Source organism: Neodiprion lecontei, chromosome 1 (assembly GCF_021901455.1).
Source record: "Neodiprion lecontei isolate iyNeoLeco1 chromosome 1, iyNeoLeco1.1, whole genome shotgun sequence".
In the NCBI taxonomy this organism is placed as follows: domain Eukaryota; kingdom Metazoa; phylum Arthropoda; class Insecta; order Hymenoptera; family Diprionidae; genus Neodiprion; species Neodiprion lecontei.
In genome coordinates, this window is record NC_060260.1 from 38,826,424 (window position 1) to 38,847,716 (window position 21,293).

The following is a 21,293-nucleotide window of genomic DNA, read 5'->3' on the forward strand; positions in this document are numbered from 1 at the left end:
TCAGGAGGAGAGGAATTCACCGTGTGTAGATGTCAGATAGATGTTAACCAGCGAGTTACTAGAACTCACGGTGCCAATCTACATTAAAAGCGTAAAAATCAATTTTACGGGTAGCAACACTGTCAGAAAAACAAAGTCTCTAATGGCGGATTGCTGTGTGCATAGTTATGTAAGGTTGTAATAAAAGTGAGAATAATATTTACATTTATTAGCGAAAACATTTTCGACACGTGGTGCAGAACGATGAACAATGAACGAAAGTATCAAAGTTTGTTTTAATGAGAGCTTAGAATTAGACCGGCTGAAAGATTATCCATGATTATACCGGTGGGAATGAGAATGCCGGAATCCGCTTACTCGCATAGTCTGACTTATGTCCGTATGTAGGTACGTATTAAATTCGAAACATACACGACGCGTATCATGTTTTATGAGATAAATGTAACACACGGTCAGCCCGCGGTTTGCGGACTGTTATAAAACTGTGGTTAAATTTATACGAGTCGACAATTTTTTCACACTTCCGTCAACCTCAAGATTATTTACGCGGCAGAAATTACGCTGTAGTTTTTACTTTGTCATTTTGAACGTTGTTTCTGAACTTTTTCGAATCAATATCCCTAGAATGTCAAAAATTACGATCATTCTTTCTATAATATAATTGAAAAAAAAAAAATCAATTTCTCAAACGTTCGGAAAAACTTTAAAACATCTTCGACTCCGTGACAAGCTTATCAAAATTATATAGAAGATAAAATTGATTATTTACTAATTTTTTTGTTGCCGTTTTGTACCGCGCATGATTCGAACATGTTTGCCACAGAATGGAAAAGATCTCGGAATTATTTCAACTAAATTGAGAATCTGCATTCATAAACAGAAATGCGCGAAGTGAATCGTATTATTCAACCTCGTTGATTAAATCAGCCAAAACAAACTTTTGACGCTACATAATATGCACGGATTTTTCCGACGTTCTGGGCCGTATTCTAACTTTATCCGAAAACAAAACTAAATTAAAGCAATTCAAACACACTGGATTATACACGTCGAAACTCATTCGCTCATTGAAACCTAAATTGAACACGTGCGGAAATTGAAAAAATTCGCGGCAATGTGCGGACGTGATTAGTTTCTAAATTGGAAATAACTGAAGTTACACGAAACTGTTCCAAAGCCTTCTAGCTCCACGTAATACTGTCTTTACCTACGTAAAGTCGAATGTAGATTGCTCGTGATTGTTTTAATAACCGGAGGCTTCGTAGCTTTTACATGGCCAATAAAGCTTCTACGGTATTTCTCCCATTTGTACTTATGTAACGCTTATAATTAATATCGATACCCGATACGATTCGTTGTTATTCATTGATACCCGTGGGCGTTTCTCGTGCGTACTAAACAAGCGTCACGACACTGTCCTAAACAGACAATTATCATCCGGAAGGATTTCGATCGATCGATATCCTTCCGTATCACTGATTTCAATCACTTTGAATGTAAATTTTCTTCGAATCGAGTTGCTAATTTATCAGGAAAACATGTAGATAACACAGAGAAATGGACTTTAAAAAGCCAACTTTGCAGCGTCTTAGCGTCGGCACGTCTTAAAACTGCCAACTTCCCGAGGTTTCACTGATATTTTCATACACACAGAGACATAGTCTCTTAAAGGATACGGAGAGATCATTTTAATTAGGCACGACTCTTTGATCATGAATTCTAGCTTCTGGTGCAGAGCTAATTTGTTACATAGGACAGAGACACGAGACTAAGTAATTAGCGCGTAGCTGCGAGACGAAAATCAGATCAAGGAACGAAGGGTGCACGACGAAATATTCCACCTGGTTGAATTTGCGCATAAATCTGTGCCAAGAATTTCGCGATGAGATCTCGAAAGTTGCAGCAATAATTGATAAAGTTGGACAACGCCTAATTGGAATTTTTCCTCTGGATAATTATCACACCTACCCGGAAACCGATCTTCCGAGGTAGTAATTTCATTAAATAATCAATGATCCGTTTTGAAATAATAATCGCACTTCCGAGTGGAGATCAACGGAAAATATCGGAGGCAAATTGAACGAAATGAAATGAATTTATTTGCGAGCAGAGGCTGAACGAGATTCAGAGACAAGTGACACATGCACGGTTAACCGAAAGACGGATGACAAGATTGAATGAGGATCGGAAAGAATATTACAATGTATCCCGCGGCGATTCAATAAGCCGCTGATAAAAAAATTCCATCCGATACTCAAGCTCAATAAATAAATTATGAATGTACGAAAGAAAAGATTAATAAACAAATTCCATTCACCGTAGCTTTATCGGTATTTTCTTTTTTTATTTGTATTTTCTTCTCCTTTTTGCGCCCGCCTTTACGGGGTAGCAAATTTCTTTCCTATCGGGGGCAGAGACAGAAATCAACTCGACTGCAGAGCTCGTTATCCACGAGTGCTGTAGGGTCCAATAAACACGCGGCAAATCACCTTTAAGCAAACACAAATCATCCCCAACCTGGATCAAATGCCTCGACTAAAATTCTGCGCGACCGATTCCGGGGTTCGGGACTCGTCGATGATGATATCGCTCGGTTAGTAAGCGGATAGGATAGTAAAGGGAAAATTAGTGGTTGTTGTATAATTATGGTGGGAAGGCGAACGCAGCCGTTCTTATCCGGATTCGCATCTTTCGCGTCTACGATCCGTGTAACGATGCTCGCAGAGCGATAAGCCGTGCAAATTTGGAAGTAAAGAGACAACGAGAGTTTAAATAACATCAACGGATTATTGGGCAAACGTCTATATGCGTGTACTCGAATATAAATTATCGAGTCGTGGGTGTTCCGCAGATCTGCGGGAGGGAACTTATGTGTCACCGCTGAGAGCTCTTGACAGTGTAATATCAGTCTTTGACTCGGTGATTCGGGACTGTCAACGTCGCTTCTCGTAGGATTCAAGTAGGCTGGGAAAGTTTGTTACCTACGGCGGTTTAATATATCTGGAAGCTCGTTCGGAGTGCGTAGTTACAGCTTGTACGGCAAAAAAGGGAATCTGATTTAGGACGAGATAATTTATCCGACGGTTGTGTATTACGCGAGAATTAAATTTGAATTAAGGTAAGTGTACCAGTTATTAACCCTGTTCCAATTAATGACCTTTTTTTGGTTGTATCTGTTTGATCTTTAGTTCTAAAACTACTAAAAAGTACATTTTTAGTGACTAACCCTCTAGCGATTGGTTTTAGTCACCGATAAATTCACAATTTCCACCGTCAATTTAGAATTTTGGAAAACAAAAGGGTCAATAATTGGGTATTAACGTGTCAATAACTGGCACACTTACCTTAGCTCGGTTTCACTGATTCGCTGTATACTTTTAAAAAGATTTTTGTTCTTATTCGTTACGCGATTCTTTATCAAGGAAACAGGGATTTTTTACCCATACGGGAATCTTTCCACGCTATTCTATACTTTACTATAATTTCTTGAAAAACTTCGAATTAGTACTTCGATGAATTTTTGACTCGTGAAAGTAAATAGTCAACTTTCGGAGATAGCCAAGACGATTATTCTAATTCAGAAAATTATTGTCATTCAGAAGGAAATTTCAAAGACTGTTCTAATCAGAATACAAAAAGAGAGAAAAAAAAACAGTTTAAATTAGATGCAACCAGATTATCTTGAGTGATACTTTTAAAACATTCGTATTCACAACGCTTCTGTTTCAAAAGTTTTCCATCCCAACTGTACACCTAACATCCATAAACGCTGATTTCTGTAGCTGATCTGCAAATACAGTAATTATAGAGAGAAACGCGACTCGATATCCCTGAGCATGAAAACTGCTTTGTGATTATAAAACTGCAAATGTAATCGGTGCTCTGACAGAGATGCATGAACAGGATTGCGGTCTGATGGATGAGAGTGCAAATGAATATACGTGGATCGGTTGTCACGTGACGATTATCAAACACTGTCGGTGCCCCTGATGCACCCAGATTCTACAAAGTGCAGCAAAGTGCGACGGGTGTGTGTTTGAAATCGATTTCAATTGACGCTGAGACCCAGATGCATCATTCGTGTTTACTCGCGGATTTAATTTCCCGAGGGAATGTTGGGTACCCGGATTTAACCACTGCCCTTAAGGTACGATCGAATTGTTCCAGCAAAATCTCTCAATCACCGTGCAAAGTTCGCTTAATCTCGAATTGAAAGAAGTCGCCAACACCCGCATTGAATCGTCACAAAAAGTAACAGTGCTTCGATGAAATAGATAAAGACTACGTGTCGCTGTATGGTATAGATAGAGTAATGTGTGAAACGTGGGAAAAATTGATGAGGTTAAAGACGGTGTTGATAAATCGGCGTTCCAGGAGGTGGAATAATTTATAACGCACCCTACGGACCGAACAAAGTGAGGCCAACCGTTGAGTGAAAGTGGTTATTTATGGAGTGGAAGTGGCTGGTGATTCGTAAGGACTGATTGAACGGAGTGAAGAAAAGGCTGAAGAGGCAAGAATCGAAGACAGTCTGGAATTGCGCGATGAATTCCCACCAGCATCGTGTGATTTTCTTGCTCTTCCTTTACGCAACTTGTTCTCTGGAGTCGCGAGCGGATCTGATGATCCTCCAGTTGGAGAATCGCATCGAATACGAGTCGAAGTTGAACCGATTGCTCGAATTCTGCGGCGACGATTACATGTACAGAAAATTGACGGTGATAGCGGAGCCTGGTTCAAGAGACTGGCTGAGCTCCAAGGTCTTCCGGAAAGTAAACGAGGCTTACCAAACGCCCGTTGAGCTCTTCGACGACATAAAGGCACTGAAGAGCGTCGGTTGGCAAGCCTGCGTCGTGCTCTGCATATCGGCCGAGACGGTTGTCGCGTTCTCCAGCTCGCCGGAAGAGCGTCTCTGGATCCCAGGCAATATATACGTCATCTACGTGCCGAAAGGACTCGGCGAAGTATCGCCCGAGGAGTTCAGAAGCTTGGGCAGCCTCCTCTGGCGGCGAAACTACGTTCATAAAGTCGTGCTGTCGACGGAAGGTAGGAACCTTTACTTCGACCCGTTCGAACCCCGCGAACTAGGCGGCTTCGGGGCGCTCAGAAACCTCGAAGACTCGGTGGAACCCCTGAAGAAGCGGCAGACCTTCGCCGGCTACGAAGTGAACATCTCTATATTTCCTTACTTGACACTGCAGTGGAAGGATGGTCGGTACGTTGGACTCGAGGCGAACTCCATGCTCGAAATCTGCGCTCGGATGAACGTCACTCCGCAACTCTACGAACCACCGGAGAAGTTCGGATGGTTCTGGAACGGTACCTTCACCGGGACTCTCGGCAGACTCACCTACCACCAGAGCGACCTCGCCTTCAACGAGTTCTTCGTCAAGAACTACGGGACCGAGAACCTCGAGTACACGACCTACCTCAGCCTCGATCAGATATGCGTGATCGTGCCGCGCAGAGCGCGAGTACCCGAGTACCTTATGATGGTCAGGATCTTCAGCCCCCTCACCTGGGCTCTGATATCTTTTGGTAACGCCGTGCTCGCTATGGTTTACGTAATCGTGACCCACCTCAGAATCGGTCGGACCAGAGATCAGACTTCGGCCAAGTCTCGTCCCGGTATCAGGATACAAGACTTCGTAGCTGCCTGTGTGTTCTACTCCTTCTACCCCATGAATTCCAACACGAAGTGGATCAGCGAACGAATTCACATCGCTTCTGGACTTGTACTCGGCGTAGTTGTTAGCGGGTATTTCACCAGCCAGCTCGCCTCGAGCTTCAGCAAACCTGCATTCTTGAAGAACATTGACACTCTTGAGGAACTCGATCACAGCGGTGAGCAATTCCATCACTCACGAGGGAACAATAAATTCTCAACACATTTACGTTTGATTACAACTTTAATGCGATCTCATCACGCGTATTGGAATATGAAGATACTAAAGACCTCAGACCTCTATTGGCCTTGGAATTTTGGTCCGTCATCGACATTGACAAGGACGAACACTGATAAGCAGCTTGATGTGTTTTTGAATCCAAGCAGAGAGACGTAGGAGCGATGACTGATTCTGACTCATTTTAGGACTGAAGATCTTGACGAACTATCCAAATCTGCTGTCGGACGTGTTTGCCGACGACGAGCCGTCAACGCTGCGGAATCTTCAGGCCAAGCTGACGTTAAATAACGGCTCGGAGATCGAATGGCACGTTTTTCATGCTCGGGACGCAGGATTTCTTGAACGTGAGCAGAGCGCTCTGCTCGAGGGAAGCACCGTTATCGGACTGCACGTGGTTCCGGATTGCCCGAGAAAATACCACCTGGCCTATCCAATCGCAAAGGGTGAAGCGAAGCTTTCAAAGTCCAGGATACGGCGCTCCTTTTTCTCTTTGTATTTCTTTTCTTCTGGCTATCGTCTTTCACGATACCAAAGTATTCTCGTGTTGTTACAAGTGTTTCTTTAATGTTGGATATACCTATCTTCATGAGGTGACGAAATGAGGAATAATGGATCTATCAGGGCTTATTATAGATCATGATACATTCGAGAATACACATGGTAGAAAACACGTGAAGTGGAAGTCAATCAGGATCATGCGGAAAATATTGTAGTACTCGTTAAACAAAACCATGGTTTTTATATTATCTTTTTATTTTTCAAGTAGACGCCGATGTAGTTCAGAGGCAACTCCGCAAACGACCTGAGCAATGACTGTCAATTTCTTTCCCGGCAGGTTCGCCTTTCCAGCCACGACTGAACACCTTAATCGGAAGACTCCACAACGCTGGTTTCTACCGCAAATGGTTTGAGGACCTGAAGAGGCGGCCCGAGCCCATCTACAATAGCAGACCAGTCGTTATAAGGCTGCACCACTTGTACGTGCCCTTTTTCCTACTGATCGGAGGGCTCGGAGTATCGGTGGTTGTATTCTGTTCCGAGATAAAGGGGTCATTTGTGAGAACGGAGAAAAGCGGCAAGAAGAAAGCATAACGATGAAGAACCATGGCTTCACGTACTTCGTCCGCATCGGTTTCAGTTTTCTTGCACCTCCACGGCTCAAGCCTTGAGAGTAGAACGACCGACTTTAGTTCCCTTCACATCTATTCCCCCTTCTCGTTATGTAACTTGCCCGAGATAACGGGCGCTTTTACCATCAAATTGTAGGAGTTATACTCAGTCAGGTTTTTTCAAAAATCGATTGTTTTTTATTTCACTTTCGTGAGGTACATATATTCAAGTACATACACAGAAAATTTCATGTCGACCCGACAAATATTCTTGAACTTACACGCACACTTGCAAGGACGCCCCGGAGCGTTTTAAACTTTGAACGCGTTTTTCTCAGAACTATGTTTTCAAAGTCGGTGAGCAAGATTTCTCGAACACGGCTGAACCGATCGGTCTTAAATTTTTATACAAACTTTAGGAATATATCTCTTAGTCCTTAATCGAAGGTTGTTTCTCGCCGATAAATATTTTCCATTTTATAAACAAACTAAGGCAAAAATTTTTATTGTAAGCTTTTGAGAAGGCGCCGTTTTGTTAAAAATTAATATTTTGTTTATTCCTTCGATTAAAGACCAGATAATACCTCATATCAACTAAACGTTTCTCGTTCTTTCATTTCGGATGATCCAGTCCAAAGATATCTCGCTCACCGCAAGGCGACTTTTTTTTAGTGGTGCTCCCGGAGATCGGTTATAACAGCTTTGAAAATCGTGATTATTAAAAATAAAAAATATCAGAACGAAGCTCAATGTTACCCCGATATGTATATACATTTTTATATCAATTCATTGAAATGTCTCTTCATAAAAAATCCTTGAGAAATCGCGTTCTTTCGGCCTCTTGACTGGGTGTAACCTCTTAAATCGCGAAAAATCTTTTCCAAGTCGTCGATCAGACAACCCGTCGGATATCCGAAGCAGGGAAAAGGGCTCCGCCAGAGATTCCCCGGGTGCACTATACACGGATGCATTATACACGGTATAAAGGGGGGTTCAAATTTTCGTGGTAAAAGCACGCGACCCTCTAGTTTAATTCAAAGCAATCTGTGTCAGTCGACCTCGATGAGATCACCTGTCTCATACCGGAAATGTCGTTTCCCGGAATTCCGCTTTTGGAATAACGATAAAATCCAACGGCCCGGACAAAGGGCCGGAGTAAAAGTCGTCGCGCGATTTTTCCCATCTCGTATATACGACGGTGCGCGGGAAAAATTTACGGCGCTCTTATTAAAAACCAAATTCGCGCGCTGCAGATCCCCGTTTTGCATAGTCCCAAAAACGGAGGGGACTTTCGAATCAGATTCACCGGCAGCAACTGCTTCAACAGGCTCTCAGCGTCTATTTTTTTTCTTCCATGAATCTTTCACGCAGCCTGTAACATTTTTCTTCAAGTATAATGTAAGGCATGTAATATTATATATACATGACACGTAATTTTACCGCGGGTATAAAACAGAGTCTGATCTCTTTTTCACCACCGTCTTTTCATCACCTACCATCGAATGGTTTGTAAATAGCTATAAATCCTCCCTCCCGCGACGTTCCTAAGATTAAAATAAAGAAAAACATTCTCGGTATTTTATAACCATTATATACTATTATATATAGTGTTGGCATCCTGTTCCACATAAAATGATAGACAGTTGCACGGAATCTGCGAGTTATTTTCTTCTCTCCTTCCGCTACCACTTATTGTGTGTTTTTTGTTTTTTTAGAGAGAGATAGATAGGTGGATAGCGAGAAATACATCCACCTCGTACTTTTCTGAAATGGTTGTAGCGGATGAAGCAATCTCGTCGGGAAATCAACTCCACTCGCTCAAAACTCGGTACGAAACTCCGATTCTTCTGGGATAGCATCCACGCCATGTATTACACGTGATATATACATATTTTTCTCACAATACCGAGCAATTTAAACTTTACCAGCATCTGCATCGCCTTCTTCTTCAGTCTCGGCTTCGGCTGCGATTTTGTATCTGTTCGTGAAGCACCCGCAAGGTGAACGGTTTGGAAAACTATAATTCAGTATGCATTTCGGGTTTCTTTACATTTTAATTAAAAACCGGACCGCAACATCGTCTCGCTAATGTCTATAATCAAAACACAGCACACCAATCGGCGAAGAACTTTTAATGGAACCTTAAACGTGAATCTCATCTCAAAGTTTCCTTAAAGACGAATTTGATCTAAGGTTAAAGTTGAGATTGAAATAACTGAATATTGGAAAGAAAATTACGAAATTGTAACTTTAGAACTTTGAAATGGTGTTGTTGTTGAGCTTTTGGAATATCAATATACCTACGTTTTGCTTTATTACATACAGTCGCTTGAATTATGCATTCCGCGACAATGATCGCAAGGACGCGAAATAACAGTTTTGTTTTCAGAAATGCATCGTTGTTTCAACGTTAGCTTTAACCCCGTCGCAAGAGCTCAATTTTATTATAAACTCACAACCTAATATACATTTTCTCAAACACTGCCTGAGCAATTATTTTCATTTGTTTCCTTATTCTTTGAATATATGCCGCAATTTCAAGAGCCAAGGATGCATTGTGCTGTGGTAACGATTTTCTCAGACGCATTCAAGTACCCAGCAGATCTAATCCTACATATTTAACATCGTACGGTCGAGCCTTGTATTCTGATCGTTGTTTGCTATTTTACAACGAGTAGTAAGTTTGCGTTTTAAACTTAGTCGATAACACAAAGGCTGCCGTCCCAAGCGGAATGCTGAGTAAAACTTGAAATAAATATAATATAAACTTGAACAGTATTATTCCAGTAGCAACAATAAAGTAACTTTGGGAGCCAAGAGCCCAGACTCAATTGTACGCTACTCTTAGACCGTACAAAAACTAAATTCCAATCTCAAACTGGCGTTTAAACGATTCAAAGGTTCGAGAAACACGTGCGCCCAGTCCTTGAGGTTCATCGGGCTCCTGCTCTATTTGCTTTACCCTTTATTTCATTTTTTTAAGAAGGTCATTAAATCACTGCGAAAGAGTTGTGAAAGGTGGAGAGGAGAACAATTAAATGAGCGATAAAAGCTATCAATTGTCTAATGTAATTGGCAAAGTTGGCGAATTGAATTACTTGGATTGAGTTCAGAGCTGCAGACGAAGGTTTCTTGCAATATCAAGAGAAAGTTTTACTTGTTAATGCAATTTCATTGAATTGAATACGTACAGGTGCACAAATTCCTTTTTCTTGTACCTATTCTATCTGTACTTCAGTTACGTAAACTTATTTCGGTATGACTAATCGGTTCTGTTCGAAAATAAATGTGGGAGCTTTATGGAGATGGGAAAAAAAAAACAATCTCTGGGAAACTTTTCATCGAATTAGCTTCACGGTGTTAGCCCAGAATAGGTTGGTACAAGAGTTAATTCGTTCTATCAACAAGCCACGTGTCCGGGCCTCTTACTTCGTATAACATTTGATTCATAGTGTTTGCTACTTCCCTCATTCGGGGTCGGCATAAATTAGCGGATATTCGATAAAGTGCCTAAATCACTGGGAAATAAAACTTGTAACACACGTATATATGCGTATCTAAAACGACTATTATTATATTATCAGCGTCGTCGAGCGTTTTTAGTTTCAGTTCCACTTTGAGGTAAAAATAAATTATCTAGGATCTGATCGGATCAAGAAGTCTCGAGGATTACTTGACATTTTGGATATATATTATTGTAATGCTACGTATTGTAATGCTGAATTTTATTGCCGTTGTAATGATACGTTTACCGTCTACGGAGACCCTTGGCAAAATATTTGATAATGCTTATGTTATTTCACCCCTACGTTATAAATTCATTAGCAGTTTTGACACACCCGATGCGCATACCGCATTGCGAATTTCGAGATAAGAATTCGCCACGAGATCGTGGGCTGAGGCTCTTTGAAGGCTTTTCCCACGTCCATTTCTCACTCCATATATTACATTTCCACTGCGCACAACAATCCGACGGAAACGCCCACGACGTGATGTTATCATATTGTATACTTAAGGGAAGGAAAAAGAATAAAAACAAAACAAGCAAGAAGAAAAAAAAAGTGGAAAGGGAAAAGGGAAAAAGACATTCATTTATATCTTCGAAGATGCTAAGGACAATAAACTCGGAAAAATTGCGCAGAAAAGACCGGAAAGATAATTTTAAAACAACCAATAATTCTTATAATGAAATTTATGAGAAGAAATAATTCAAATTTATGGGTATAATGTCCACTTGTACAGTTTGTCGAGACACCTGAGAGAAGTAGTATTCGAATTTTAATCTCTAAAAATATTTTCACTGGGGTAAGCGTGAGTATAACAATAGTAATAATAATAAAAACAATATTGAAAATTACATAAGGAACTTACTGAGAGACCGCGGAAATAATTGTCGAATGCAAACTGAAAGAGAAGATTTATACGCAAAGGCTGATAATTTTATTCATGGGTATAAGAAGGCTGTGTAAACGAGTCGAGAAACCGAGTCGGGTGAAAGCTTTTTTCTTGAAAGACTAAGCAAGCCGTTTTCTCGCCTCAAACTGGCAAAGCATGTCAATGTATTATTCGAACCTGAAGAGACGCAGGGGATGAAAATGGGTGTTGTTGGTGGCGGAGGTTGATAAATCCCCTGGGAGAATGTCAACGGCCTTATACTGGGAAACGAAAGAAGAAAAAATAAAGACAAAAATGTGTTGCGTTAGGTATATTATTGCGTATTATTATTATCGTGATATACATATATGTATATTATAAACCAACGAAGAACAGCAAAATCAAGGAGCCTGATGGCAAGTATGGAAATATGACATGAATATTAGAAGTAATGAATGTAGGTGTGTTACGAGTGAAAAGATCGAAAAAGGACCGAGCAGGACGACATTCCAGTCTGGCTTCTTTCGTCAAAAGCGTTTCAGAGGTTGAAAGAAAAAACGTTGGGATCGTCTGGCTCACTCGACAGGTTTTCAGTCAGGTTGGAAATGATGAATAGACTGGTCATCATCCTACTGCAGACATCACCCCAGGTGAGCAACCGATATGGAAAGTTTTTTCGCGATCTGTTTGAAAATGACATTTGGACAAGACTGGGTGGTGAAAAACTAGTCTCAAAGCTAGGAGAAACAAACGCGATAAGAAACGTAGGTTTTTCATCGATATTGAAATCGTGTACGAAACAACTGACAAGTCATTTCACGAACTGCACGAATACCGGTATCAGACAGCAACTCACGAAACCTTCATCAAATTTCATTCTCATTTGAACGTCGCGTTGGAAAATGAGATTATGAAATGGAACGGACGTATCATTATGGAGCTCTACTTGCCAAGGGTAAACTTTGCAGAACGGTTAAGATCTCGTGGTGGGCTTTGCATTAATTTGAAACAACATTGGGATTCGGAGAGTCACCATTCCGGGACAGTTCCACCATTAGCCAAGGATGGCGTTGTGTAACGGCAGAACTTGCCCGCGTCTCGTACACTCTCGAAAACGAAAATGGAGCCACCAGCCGCACCATCAGGCTTTAGACATCGAGTAAACAAAGCGGAGTATAAGAGAGGAAGGGCAGGGCAAGAATAAGCAGAGAAGGTAAAGTAAGACGCCACGTGCCAGACAGCGGAATACTTCTTCACCCTCTTTCTCCAAGGCCGGGATTACAAGGAGACGGAAGAGCAGGGTGGTAGGTATATTCCTAAAAGGCCAAACCTAAGAAGTAGACCCACGGAGCGTAAAGTTGGTTCTCAAACCAATATCCAAGCCCGGCGTGTCAGACGCTGATGGAAATCTGCTCAAAGGAAGGTGCCCGCGAACATGTCCAAATTCGTGACTTCACAATGGACTCTTCATCCGACTCCAAGAGACGCTGATCGATTCGTTGACCCACTGCGCGAACTTTTAACCGAAGCTTAAGATGAACTCGGGGTCAATGGCAAAATGCATCCCACGTTCCTCTCAGCTTCCTACGAACACCGTAATTTTATACGCAGTAAGCGCGTGGAATAAAAGAGCCTGAGGTTTTTTACACGCGATTTGATACCGCGCGTTATCCTCGATGCGACAGAACTGCAGGCGGTGCAAAGAACTGAAACCTTTGTTTTCGCACGACCACGTGCGTCTTTATAAGCTACTTTCAACAAAAGCTTATCGTTGGAGGTGTTTATAAACCACTGGTTCTTCAGAGTACCACGCCACGGGTTTGGAACGAAATCAATCCAGGAGATAAAGCTTCAGAGCAACTGAATTATCTCAGTGAATGATTTCCTTGAACCAGATCCAACATGTCATGAATGGACAGTAACTTTTGACGAAATTCACTGTGAGAAGAATACCGCGTCAATGTTTAGACAATTCATCAGGACATGGCGATATGTTCAACTTCTCAACGTCAGTTTAGTTATGGATTCCATGATATTTTCAGGAATTCCAAGAAATCTTACCTCCCGTCTTTGGCAACTCTGAGTTCCCGGCTCATCGAGATTCTGGACTGATAACCAGAGAGAATTCTACCGCCCCCTAAATTGCATTCAGAGTCACCGGGATGAGATTATCCAAGATCTCCGAGCTCTCAAGTTGTGCTCTCCATTTCAGATCATCCTCTGCTTCGCAGTCCCATCTTCGCATGCCTCTGTAGTAACAGTGAGTTCAGCAATTGGGAAACTGACATCGTTTGACATCGCTTGAAGTAAACTCGGTATAATCAGATACCGCGGTGAAACTAATCGTCAGCAAATCTTGATCACGTCCGATCGATCCTTTTGTAAAACATCTTGACGATGAACAGGTTTCCCAGATTGGAATCCTACCTCTATATCTTTTCTACCTTTTTATGCATTGTGTGTTCGCGGAATTCGAAGAGGTCGATGGCACAAACAGCCCGTGGCTACCGCAGGTAAATATATCATATTTACCCCCGCTTGATACTGCAAACCAAACGGTACGATGTATTTTGCAGGCTAGCTCTCGCGGATAATGGGCTCAAGCTTTACTCAACCATTGATCGAACTTTGGCAGCCTGGGATGAGCCTTTCAGGGATTCTGTCGGGTCGCCTGATTTTTTTGCCAAACCCTTGTAAGGTCCACGAAATGGAAACCTTTGGAGTTGGGTTATGCATGATCACAAATGTTACATACTTGATCCTCGTGAAATAGCAAATAAATGGATTATAAAACTACCGCGGTTACAATTAGTTGCGATACTGCGTTGTGCTTAATCATCTTAACTATGAGCACTATTTTTCTTTTCAAATCGCATACAAGCCTCGTGACAATACCGTTTATAAACATGCAAATTAATGCCAACTGCAGTGGTATTTTAATCAAAATTGCAAAGTGTGAATTTGAGGACACAACTTGTGCAGCGTTAATACAAAGGAATAATTGATTTTTACGTAAACGTAACGGTCCTTACGTAAGACGATTACCACTTGTTTCTCTGTCAGAGCATCACTTTCACGTGGAGAACAAGAATGGGTTCAAACATTTCCAACTTTTGGCCTCTTTTGGATATGGGTAAAGTCACGTTGCGTCATCTGATACCAAGTCAAAGGATCTGCTCGGAAGCGAAGTGCAGGAAGATTTTCAAGTTTCCTATTCACTCGGGATGCTCCATGAATTCTTTTCCAGTTACACCAGCTCGCCAAAAGCACCATTCTGCATAGCAGATAAAGCTTATTCAAATTTCCAGAGCTTCAGGCGAAGCTGTGTTGTGTCTTCTCTTCTCACTTTCCGGTGCAGGTTGGACGTAACTAACGTCGTTAATTAACAGTCGACGGATAGCAACTCAGGGAAGACAAAACAAATATCCTATCCTCCTCAGTCTGTTTCTTAGCCCGTACTCACGGCTGGGTTATTGATTTCGTAGTTCGAGGGTTTTCATACCAGATTTAGAGTGCGTCAGAAAGCCACTCGATTGTGCACGCGACTATTCTATGATCCTTATAAACCGCTGTTATATACAAGGTGCGCGTGTAAATTTTCTCACATATCATCCGCGATCGCTAAGCGATTCGGAATTGCGACTAATCTTATTTGACGGTAAAAATACGCCCCTATTTTTTCATCTCGACCATGAATGGTACAACACAGGACCAAAATTTCTCTTTGAAGTTTGGGGCCTCGGTATTGGAGATTCAACAATTCAGCTTCTTCCGCTCGTCTAGATTTCAATCGTTCGATATATTATTCTTCTCAGGTGAAGGCAGTCTGCTTTCTGTTTTTCACAGTCAAAGCACAAGGACTTTTTACGTAGGACCGGATAATTTGCGAGACCGAAACATTGAGTGTTTTACCTCCCTGAAAAGAATTATCACATGCATGGGACCAGTCTATTCACGGTTTAATTATGTTAGTATAACCGCTCCCTCGAGTAGCTTGTGGCGATGAATCAAGCCCTCGTTCGCTGGTTATTTCGCATACAGTTTGAACGTTTGACAAGTTTGTTTTCTCGCCTCAATTTGGCTATGAGGTATGAAGCGAAATAGCGTTTACCCTCCTTATTACCTTCTTCTTACGCTGGGGAATTTATTCAGCCAAACGACTTACATTCCAATCAGCTTTCCGCTTTTCACCATTGTTATAAGATCATTGCGAAATACAACGAATTCGCACTGCACTCGGCCTTGTCACTGCCTCAGCTTTTACTCGTGTATTTGTGTTTTCGCACAACTGATCATGACACATGCATTTCCTAGTCCATCACGATTTTCGATCTCGAATCTCTTGGTTGCATTAGCGCGCGCATAATTGCCGGCAAAAAGACAATGATCGAAAGTCCTTGTCTATACGGTTGTCAAACTTTCACTCTTGGTTTCACTTGCACGATAATCGTTTGAAAAACGCAACGAAAAACAGGGTTGAAAAAAGAAGAGGGGAAAAGAGGTTACACATAAAACGAACTCTCGACAGCCCTTTGTTTAGTTTTATTACTTTTCGCTTGTTTGTGACACTAAAATAAATAAATACTGTTGAACATTTTACGTCATAGATTATTCTATGTCAAAGTCAATATCTCGACAAAATTATCACGCGTTTTGTATACCAAAATCGTGGGTTGAAGCCATCCGCACGATTCGTAGATTGAAATGAGTGAGCGTCGAAAGAAGAACTTGTGCGTTTGATAATCACTTAAAATTTTATTCAAAGATTTTTCAGTTCACGCATAAATTGATTACAATCATAATCTGAAAATACTTCTGTATAGTCTGCCAATTTTTGTGACCAATGCTTCGAAATTTTATAAGATAAAGAGGCAGATATAAAAATTTTTTTACTTTTGGGCACATCAAGAGAAAAATAACTTGATAGAAACTAGAGAGAACTATTCGGATTTCGATCGTATATTTTTGTTTTGACTCAAGGCACGGTTTATCTACATGTCTCAACCCTGGATTTTATTGTATACCAACTTAAATCGCGCATCTGGGCAAAGTCTAATTTTGATATTTCGGAGTGTGGATAATCGCATATTATTTATATAATTCTCGGGGAAGAATTTTGCTTGCATGAAGTGAACGACCTCGACTGCCTTGATCCAACCTTAAGAATAATCGGAAAACATCTGCAAAAAATCATTGTCAGATAAATTGAGCACCGACTAGTTTAGCTGTACAAAAAATTGCGGGTGAATGTTTATAACATCCGGTAATATACCTGCGACCTCACATTTCGTTCAAACAAGTGTGGTCTGAATAATTTAAGAGACAAAAATCCATAACTGCAGAGCTATTATACTAATTGTGAGTAAACGATGTGCGAGAAATGAAGGAGTTTTCCTTTGGTGTAAACATTGCGAAATGTTTATCAATCAATCTTCTATAGATCCAAAAACAAGGCCAGCAGTTTGGCCGCGGATTTATCGGAATTCAGGCAAGACGCAAGTTGTCTTTTCAATCACTATCAGCCGATGATCGAACCGAAAAGGAAGTGAGCTCGCGCGGCTGAAATTCGTTCCTTTCACTGAAGCAGCTTCGCCGTACCGCAAAGACGCGCATGTGAGTATCATTCAATTTCCTAGAGCCGAAAATCTCGAGTTGATTGATCGAGGAGTTGACCATGAAAGAGGAAGAATTTTTTCATGAAACCATACGATGCAATCTTCTGAAAGCGATCATAAAATTTCGTTCTACATTTTCACGTCGACTTGGTATTCGCACGGATATTGAAGAAATGAATTGCTCATTTTCATAAAATTCACGTAAGGTAAATCACAGGGTGGTAGGATTTTGGCTCCACCACTATTTTGTACACATTTGGAGAACTTCCGTTGGCACCAAGCCGACCAAATTTGAAAACTACGCTGTACTTTTCTGCAAGAAGCGTGGGTAAATTTTTGTCATTCGCGTTGCATTGTCAAAACTGTACCGAAAGTGAGGAACTCACCATTGAATAATCTTCGTTATCTTTTCTACAACGTTGTAAGAAAAGAAAACTTCAAAGGGCGATAATTATTGAAAATCTCTGAAAATCAGGTTCGTGAGCTTAGGAAGCTAATAAACAGGCAGCAAAATTAACCGATAAGGAAAGATGCTTTAATGGCAATGCACGCTTACACTTTAAAGTCTGAAATAAGACTGTTTTTACAATAATGTTGTTTTATCTATGACGACTACTAGACCAGAAAAGGGGGCAAAACCGGTGATTTCACCCTGTGTAACATTACATTATTCATCCAGAGCCCAGATCGGATACAGTTCCCGTTTGGCCCAGGATTTCGTACAGAGTATCGCTGATCACGCGGACTGCAGCATCGACTATAACGACGCCTAACAGTCCGTTCAATAGTTGCCCTTATTGTGCAGGTTTATGGCTGCAGCACTTGCCTCTGGTAGGGCTCATTTTACCCGTAAAACTAAATTTACGATACCCGTTATTTTTAACGATAGAAAGCTGCAAGCTAACGTCTTACCGTTAATTGCTCAGTTCAGCTTTATTAATGACCAGCATTAGGTATAAGATGCTCCCTGAGAAAACTTTTCACTTTTATCATACTCACGCACCGGGATCAGCTTACGCTGCGGTTATCGCATCGCTTAAACCACTCGGTTTCAGACTTCCTCGAGAATTTCAGTTCGCCATTCCAGGCTCGTATGTCGGTCTGATCGATGTATTCGACTATATAGGTGGTATATTGGGTGAGGCACTATGTGAAAGTGCAGCCCTGGACTTGATTTGTAAAAATTGATAGCTTGACACTTGTGTTTTGGATAAACGGCTGAAAGAATTTCGACACGGTGAAGTTTCCAAGTCTGTATAAGATCAAAAACAGGGTAGAATGCTTTCATAGGGAGAAGGAATAAAACATTATCTGCTATAGACGCCCTGACTTCGTCTTAGGCACTTTTCGACGATCGGTATGTGTAAAATTCTTTCTGGGTAAAGCACGACGCGAGACAAGTATAATTCTACACGGGTTATGATAACCATATTTTTGTCCTCGACATCAAAGCTTCCGACGAATCGAATATTGCAAACACCGTCGAGGATCTTGGAAATTCAGTAATAAACCTTTCGACCATCGAATATTCTTTACGCACGAGTTGAGGGCTCTTTCAGATATTGAATTCTCAAAGCTGTAATGCCGTGGGAACGTTCTTCTTATCAAAAATACGTGGAAGAACTCGGCATTTCGGTAGAGACGCAGACTGGTCAAAGGGGCTTGAAAAATTTCGTCAGACTTCAATGGTCCCTTTATATTTTTCCCTCGTCTTTAGATTTTTTGATTGCAAGACACGATACCACGAACGAATTGAAAAGACTTAAATAGAAGTTTCATGCATAACATTAAAATAACTTTATCTGAAGTTCGCCAACTTTGCACCTCACTAATTGAAGCATGGTTAACCCCGCGATCAAAACCTCAATATGAATGATCAACAGACCAAAAGCCTCCGTGATTACTGACATCTTGACACTCGTTTCTTTCACTATTCAAGCTACCAGATGATGCAAAGAAATATTCTCATCACTCTCGCGGTAGTTTTTGGCTCGTCGATAGCGCGTATGGAGTACGAAAACCACGAGGATGACTGGGCGAGGCAGAATCCATTTCGGATCGTCATGTCATGGTACTTGAAACGCGCAAGTTCGGTCACCGTACGAATTTTCAATGGGAAAGAGTCCGAGTCGATCCATTGCTGCTCGGCTAGATTGATAACCGCAGTGTGTCAAGAAACCGATACTGCAGTCCTCGTGAGACGCTATTCGATTCCGGTAGAAAATGGAGATCAAGAAAGGAGCAACAGTGGCCTGGACTCATCAACTTACGCTTGGTCATGGCCAAGTGGGAACAAAATTGCCAATGAAAATAATCCTCGCGACGTTACAACGATCCTCTTGGTACCGGATGCAAAAACCTTCAACACCTTTCTAGACAATGCAGGACCATGGCAGAGGAACGCGTTTGAATTGACGCTGATAATCATCGTTTCGGATCCAGACCTGAGTTGCGAAGGAACGTCGGAGAAGAAGGACTGGAAAACAACGCTGAAGATGATGCTGCAGAGAATATGGACCGAGAATAAAGTGACAAACGTCTTCTTGACTGCACCGACCTCGGCATGCATTAAGGACTATGTTTTCGCCTGGGATCCGTTCGCTCTGGGGACCAACAAAACCCTCGGCAGGCTGAAAAGGGTGAAGGTGAACATGGACGACCCCCAAGTCTACGAAGCGTTGTCTGAGTTTGTTAACACAGCGAAGAACATGAATATGTATCCCTTGAAGGTGACCATATTCCAACGCACGCCTACGGTTCTTCTAACGCCCGAGTTGGACCGAACCGGGGAAATCCATGGCCGATCAGACTTAGACCGAGCCACGGGCTTGGACATTATGGTTTTGAAGACTCTGTCATTATGGATGAACTTCAGCGTCGACGTTTACCCACCGAGCAACGGCGCCGAGTACGGATACCAAATTGGTAATGGCACTTGGGTCGGCATGATTGGCGACGTTGCTTACGGCAGGATAGACTTTGCCGCGAATGGGGCATTCTTGAAGGACTATGGTGCGAACAATTTGATAGAGTTCACAAGTCCAACGAACTGCGAAAGCATGTGTATCGTGGTCCCGCGGTCAAAAATGATACCCCAGTGGCTGCAAATCTTTCAATGTTTCTCGCCCCTCGTGTGGATCTTGCTGTTTTGCAACGTTTTAGTATGCGGCATGATCAGGTACTGCCTGCACTCTACGCTTCAGGATGAGAAACGCAGGCCCAGTGGTCTGATGGAAATTCTCATTATCACTGCAATGATATTTGCCAATTCTCCAGAAAAAATGCCCGTCAGTAACTCAGAGCGAATATTCGTGGGAGTCTGTCTTCTCTTCAGCATCATCATTGTCGGTACTTTCCAGGGATCGCTTTACCAGGAATTCACCAATCCTAGGTACTACAGAAACTTGAATACACTAGCGGAGCTCGACCAGTCGGGTCTGCTCATCGGCACAACGTCTCCAAACTTGGGGGACATTTTTGGCGAGGATGACAACTCGCCGACGTTGACACACCTGCGTCAGAAGATTAAAATATTTGCGAAGTCCAAAGTCAGGACCATCGACAAAGCCGCCTCGGGCAGAAACATCGCTGCGATCGAGCGAAGGAACGACTTAATGCTCAGTACCAAAACCAAGTTTCTCGATGAACACGGTGAACCGATTCTCCACGTAGTCAACGAGTGCCCGAGGACTTATCATCTCGCCTACATGGTGCAGCGAGATGCCTTCTTTCTAAAACGGATGAACGTCCTTCTTCGCAGGATGTTTGATTCTGGCTTAACGACCTACTGGTACAATTCCACCGTGGATTCGTTGATCATGAAGCACCATTACGCCATGGCAAAACGGATTGAAACTAGAAGCAAGTTGCTGGCCTTCAAGTTCGAGAACTTGCAGATCTCCTTCATTACCTTAGGTTGCGGACTACTTCTTTCAACTATCGTTTTTATCGGAGAAAGAATCAAATTTTTCTACAACACCGTAAAAAGAAACGCAGTGAGGGGGAAACACTTTTCAGTGGAACTACATAGTCGGTGAAAGACCCCACACTTATGCAACGCCTAAGACGTTAATAGACGGAATATGAGGTTTTAATAATAAGTTATGGATAAGATTAGCGGCTCCAGTTTCCACACGCAAAAAAAAAAACGATTAATGAAGCATTTACGTATTTTCAAAGGTTTTCAACTTCCATAAGAAAGATACGCCAACATTATAAATCAAAAGGAATGCTTTCGTTTAACCAATGTCCGTTCTCATTACAAGTTTTCCTACTTCGTTGATTATAAA

The 21,293-nt window shown here is 41.8% G+C and overlaps 2 protein-coding genes across 2 annotated transcripts; both read left to right on the plus strand.

The window, feature by feature from the left end:
* Nucleotides 1–4,544: 4,544 nt before the first annotated feature.
* On the plus strand, nucleotides 4,545–8,657 carry LOC124296628. The gene is made up of 3 exons (XM_046746691.1): nucleotides 4,545–5,844; nucleotides 6,092–6,349; nucleotides 6,742–8,657. The coding sequence occupies exons 1-3, from the start codon at nucleotides 4,545–4,547 to the stop codon at nucleotides 6,996–6,998; spliced, it is 1,815 nt and encodes a 604-aa protein (XP_046602647.1). The 3' UTR covers nucleotides 6,999–8,657.
* Nucleotides 8,658–18,950: 10,293 nt separating this feature from the next.
* On the plus strand, nucleotides 18,951–21,041 carry LOC124296629. The gene has a single exon (XM_046746692.1). It carries the CDS (start codon nucleotides 18,951–18,953, stop codon nucleotides 21,039–21,041), a length of 2,091 nt encoding a protein of 696 aa, XP_046602648.1.
* Nucleotides 21,042–21,293: the final 252 nt, after the last annotated feature.